General features: G+C 40.5%; 1 protein-coding gene across 1 annotated transcript in view; it reads right to left on the reverse strand.

Moving 5' to 3' along the window:
* PIK3C2G (phosphatidylinositol-4-phosphate 3-kinase, catalytic subunit type 2 gamma) overlaps positions 1-5,352 on the reverse strand; it is a 215,084-nt gene that overhangs the window by 132,670 nt on the left and 77,062 nt on the right. Inside the window, exons 13-14 of the mRNA XM_009332846.1 lie at positions 3,550-3,664; positions 1,661-1,788 (exon numbers count right to left, since the gene is read on the reverse strand). Of these exons, the coding sequence (XP_009331121.1) occupies positions 1,661-1,788; positions 3,550-3,664 (243 nt within the window). The remainder of the gene's footprint in view (positions 1-1,660; positions 1,789-3,549; positions 3,665-5,352) is intronic.

Consider the following 5,352-nt stretch of genomic DNA (forward strand, 5'->3'; position numbering starts at 1 on the left):
AACTGGAGGATGAGGTTGCTAAGCCACTATCCACCACGTTTGAGAAGTCGTGGCAGTCCGGTGAAGTTCCCGCTGACTGGAAAAGGGGAAACATAACCCCCATTTTTAAAAAGGGAAAAAAGGAAGACCCGGGGAACTACAGGCCAGTCAGTCTCACCTCTATGCCCGGCAAGATCACGGAGAAGATCCTCCTGAAAACTATGCTAAGGCACATGGAAAATAAGGAGATGATTGGTGGCAGCCAGCATGGCTTCACTAAGGGCAAATTGTGCCTGACAAATTTGGTGACCTTCTACGATGGGGTTACATTGGTGGATAAGGCAAGAGCAAGTAATATCTACCTGGACTTGTGCAAAGCATTTGATGCTGTCCTGCACGACATCCTTGTCTCTAAATTGAAGAGACATGGATTTGATGGATGGACCACTCAGTGGATAAGGAATTGGCTGGATGGTCATGCTCAAAGAGTTGCGGTCAACGGCTTGATGTCCAAGTGGAAACCAGTGTCAGGTGGTGTTCCTCAGGGGTCAGTATTGGGACTGGCACTGTTTAACATCTTTGTTGGCAACATGGACAGTGGGATTGCGTGCACCCTCAGCAAGTTTGCTGACGACACCAAGATGTGTGGTACAGTCAACATGCTGGAGGGAAGGGATGCCATCCAGAGGGACTTTGAGAAGCTTGATAGGTGGGCCCGCGCGAACCTCTTGAAGTTCAACAAGGCCAAGTACAAGGTCCTGCACATGGGTCAGGGCAATCCCAAGCACAAATACAGGCTGGATGGACAATGAGAGCAGCCCTGAGGAGAAGGACTTAAGGGTGTTGGTTGATAAGAAGCTCAACATGACACGGCAATGTACACCTGCAGCCCAAAAAGCCAACCGTATCCTGGGCTGCATCAAAAGAAATGTGACCAGCAGGTCGAGGGAGGTGATTCTGCCCCTCTACTCCACTCTTGTGAGACTCCACCTGGAGTACTGCGTCCAGCTCTGGAGCCCCCAACATAAGGAGGACATGAATCTGTTGGAACGGATCCTGAGGAGGGCCGCAAAGATGATCAGAGGGCTGGAACACCTCTCCTATGAAGACAGGCTGAGAGAGTTGGGGTTGTTCAGCCTGGAGAAAAGAAGGCTCTGGAAAGACCTTATAGTAGGCTTCCAGTACCTGAAGAGGGCCCACAGGAAAGTTGGAGAGGGACTTTTTACAAGTGCATGTAGCGATAGGACAAGGGGTAACGGCTTTAAACTGAAAGAGGGTAGATTTAGATTAGCTATAAGGAAAAAATTCTTCACTATGAGGGTGGTGAGGCACTGGAAGAGGTTGCCCAGAGAAGCTGTGGATGCCCCATCCCTGGAAGTGTTCAAGGCCAGGTTGGATGGGGCTTTGAGCAACCTGGTCTCATGGAAGGTGTCCCTTCCTATGGCAGGGGGGTTGGAACAAGATGATCTTTAAGGTCCCTTCCAGCTCAAACCATTCTATGAGTCTATGACTTAGGCTTTACTGTGATCTATTCTCTCATTTAGAGGTGTTACTTCTCAAATCGATCAAGCTAGGCTCCTTCAGAGGAAAATTTTGTTTATAAAGAATTGTACAGATTTAATTGTGATCAATATAAGTACAGCAAGCCAAGAATCAGCAGGGCTACCTGGGTACAACTTACAGCAAGAGAGAATTACAAGAAAGTCTTGTAATATGCTTCAGGCAGTCTCTGGTTGGCTCTTCAAGACCACCTCTTCTTTCTTCAGGTTCAGGTTTAATGAACTCCAAATTAGTTTCTGGAAAGTCAATCTTTATTTAAAAAAAAAAAAAAAGGAAAGATAGAAATTCTTTTAGCAATATGTATTCTCAGATACAACTGTCAATAAATGTTATCTTGGATTTGTATAGGAAGCATACAAACTATGAGAGAAAGAAAAGGGAATAATTCTTTGACAATGCTGACTGTATGTAATATATTACTTAAATACGTTGGTGTTAAACTCAGTCCACAAAAATCAGTGGGAGCTTTGTCACTGACTTTCCTGGGAGAATTTAAGCCCCAGTATTTCAATTTTATTAGAACTGCATGAACTCAAAACTGAAGTAATTTTTTCCTTTTTTCCTCCTTTCCTGATTTTTAATAAAATGGTTCTTAAATGGAAAGCTTCCATTAATGTAGATTTTTTGGTTTTTTTTTTTCTAAAAAAGTAGGGATAATTCTGACGTGTAGTTTGCCAGTGTAAGAGATGGAAATCAGATTCCTGATTTCACTTCTGGATGTTCAATTTCATATATATTGTACAGCATCTACAATTTTTTCGTTCTTTACACTTATGTATGAATGTCAGAAATTCAGGATAATGTTTTTAAGGTACAGAGAAAGAAAACATTCAACCAAAATTATGAAGCTTGAGGTGCTTGATAATCTGAGTACAGACTTAGCTGAAAATTCAGGTTGTTCTTCAAAATTCAGCTCAATTTGCACATCCTGTTTTGGTTTATTAACCATAATCGCTTATCTATATCCTTTTTTTAATATAAGTATTGGATATGCATCACTCTTCTAAAGGTTAACAAAGTTATTCCCTACAAAATGTGTCTTGTCAGTCACATCAGAAAAGCTATCTTTATGACATTTCCAGCATGTTCACAAATCGTGATACTGTCGCATGCATGGGAATAACTGAAAATGAGGGGGGGGGGGAATGAGAGATCCTCCTGTTCCGTTTCTTTCAGCAGAAAGAGATTATAAATTAATAGCCATTTACTGTCTCAAATTCCCTTTATTATAATTAATAGGGGGAGCTATTTTAAGGTGTCGTTGACTGAACTCCTCAGACTAGAAAATCCCCATTTGCTTGTCTATTAAAAATAGGCCATTTTTAGGCCAGCCTCATTTATCTGTATTATCTGCTTTTACATATCATTTGCTAATAGTCATTCAGCTTTTCAATACAGAAAACAATTGGCTTTGTCTTTGAAGTATCCAGCTGCTAATTTAACCTGGAAAGATGACAAAACTACCATGCAGACGTAATGCATTTTCAATACTGGGAGCACCATTCTGCCCAGAACGAGTGGGTGCTCAGCATGTAGTCATCGAGGGAGAGCTGTACTGATGCCTATTGACAATTTGCTTGTAGCCACTTCCTTTACAAATCCTTTATGCTACTCAGTCTAGTTGCCAGCTGTATGTTACATTTATAATGGCATGCAATTCAATAGTACTCAGAACAAAAGTTCAGATTTGAAAAGGCAGCTGTAAGTCAGGTACCAAGTAAATGATTTTTGTAAGAAGTATTTTTGGAACGAAAATTATAACAACAAAAATCACCCTACAAAAACCTTCTCTAGCCCTCAGAGGTAGTACCTGATGTGGAAAGTATCATACATATTTGCCACTGCGCAGAATTATAGACTTCCATCCATTAAGATTAATATGTTCTCTTCGAGCAGCTATAATGGAAATAGGATATTTAATTTGTGTGGTCTTGATAAGCTATGGGAACAATCCTTTTTCTTGCACTTTGTTAGAAAACAACCCTTTCCTTTGCTTTCTCGCTTTCTTACCTGCAGTGTTACTGAGGTTGGTGTATCAGTACTGCAGATGCCTGGGGTAATCATTGTTGTTGTAAGCGTGCTGTACAGAGTCATGCTAAGCAGCACAGTTCCGTGAATGAGCCGCCTGCAATACACACAGACAGAAATACTGCATCGGTACTGGAGACATGGTGAACAGGGTTTATTGAAATTACATCAAAGAACATGGAACTGGATAGCTTAAAAGACAAGCAAAAGGAGAACAAACCTTTTATCTTTATGTGGCTAGTACAAATCTGGCCTAGATCAGTAGAAGTTGTACACTGATGGTCTCACTGTTGGAGTGGTATCTGTGCAGTTGCAGGGATCATAACACAAATCAAGCTGCCAAGACATTCCAGGTCACCACTGACTTCTTTGGTGACAGGGGTTGCCATTTAAGCTAGGTGTAAAAGGATAACACCACATTTCTACCTCAAGATTTAATTTTGAGGACAAATATGTTAGAGATTGTGAAGTGTCAACACACTATATAAGGTGGAGGGCAGTATACATTTACCCCACAAAAAGAAGAAACTCATGGCAACCTACTGCAACCATGAAGGATCCTTGCTGATTTTATGTGTAGATGGCAGGGAGGCATGAGTACGATATCAGAGTCTCCAAAGAGCTGAAAGGAGTCTGAGTGGGATAGTTTGTACTGCATGTGCTCCATATGATTTTTGGACAGATGAAAGATTATGGTCTGAAGTACCAGTCTGACCACCACATGTAGAAGAAAGTCTTATCACAAACAGACATGCATGTGATCTGAAGATAAGAAAACCAGCATGCTTTGGCAGGACAACACAATTCAGTCTAGAGAACTTGAATAAAATCAGAAAATTCAGGTGTAAATTCTAATCATAACCAATCCACTCAAATTAAGAATGCAGTACTTGAATAAAGGAAGATATAGTACACTGGACTTACCCTTTAGTTTGTCCACATCTTAATCAAATTTCTGATCTCACTAACCATTATGTTCAACATCTCTTCTTTTACAGACAAATAATTTTTATTACGACTGTTCCAAGCACTGCTCAGTCAATACAACTGAGAGAATGAGCTAGATTCTCTTCCGCACATTGCAACAGAAACAGCCAGCCAGGTAGATGAGGTTTGAGTGTACAGCTTTTACCTGAGATGAGGATGTTAGAGGTACAAGAGAACCCAGGTGGACTTTTTGATCCCAGCATGAGTTTGCAACATTGCTGTAAAAAAGTACCTTTTGAATTGCAAACTGAAATAAATTGTTGCTAAGTCATCTCTGAAGAAGAAATAAGAAACTCCCACAAAGTAATTTTTATAGTCAAGACTCAGTGTAAACCTAATTCAGGGCTAATTTTTCATTCTCACTTCTCAAGCTATTCATGTTGTTAGTGCAAACATTTATTTTATTATGAGAACACAGCTCAGGAGGATTAAAGACAAAACCATTTTCTGAAGTTTCTTTTGCAGCTGTAGGTGTATTTGCAGGTGAATGGAGGCAGAAAAAGGAGCTGTGATGTGAAAAAGATAGCACTCAAGTGGGAAAGCAATTGTGTCATATGAAGTCTTTCACATGGAGGTCACTGATGTGAATGTGGAAGTGATCAATGGTGGTTCAAAGTTGTTTTTATGTGATGTGTACTCAGATGACCTTTAATAAAGGAGTCACATCTCTTCAACCACTTGTTTGGGGACAGTGGTTTACATCATAATTTGAACTAATTGGCACTTTGTTAGAAGGCAGAGGAGTAGCTGAGAACTGAATGAACGCGAAGACTAAATTATCCTTTTGAGCTCTCATTC

This window comes from Pygoscelis adeliae, unplaced genomic scaffold (assembly GCF_000699105.1).
Source record: "Pygoscelis adeliae isolate BGI_AS28 unplaced genomic scaffold, ASM69910v1 Scaffold38, whole genome shotgun sequence".
Lineage (NCBI taxonomy): Eukaryota > Metazoa > Chordata > Aves > Sphenisciformes > Spheniscidae > Pygoscelis > Pygoscelis adeliae.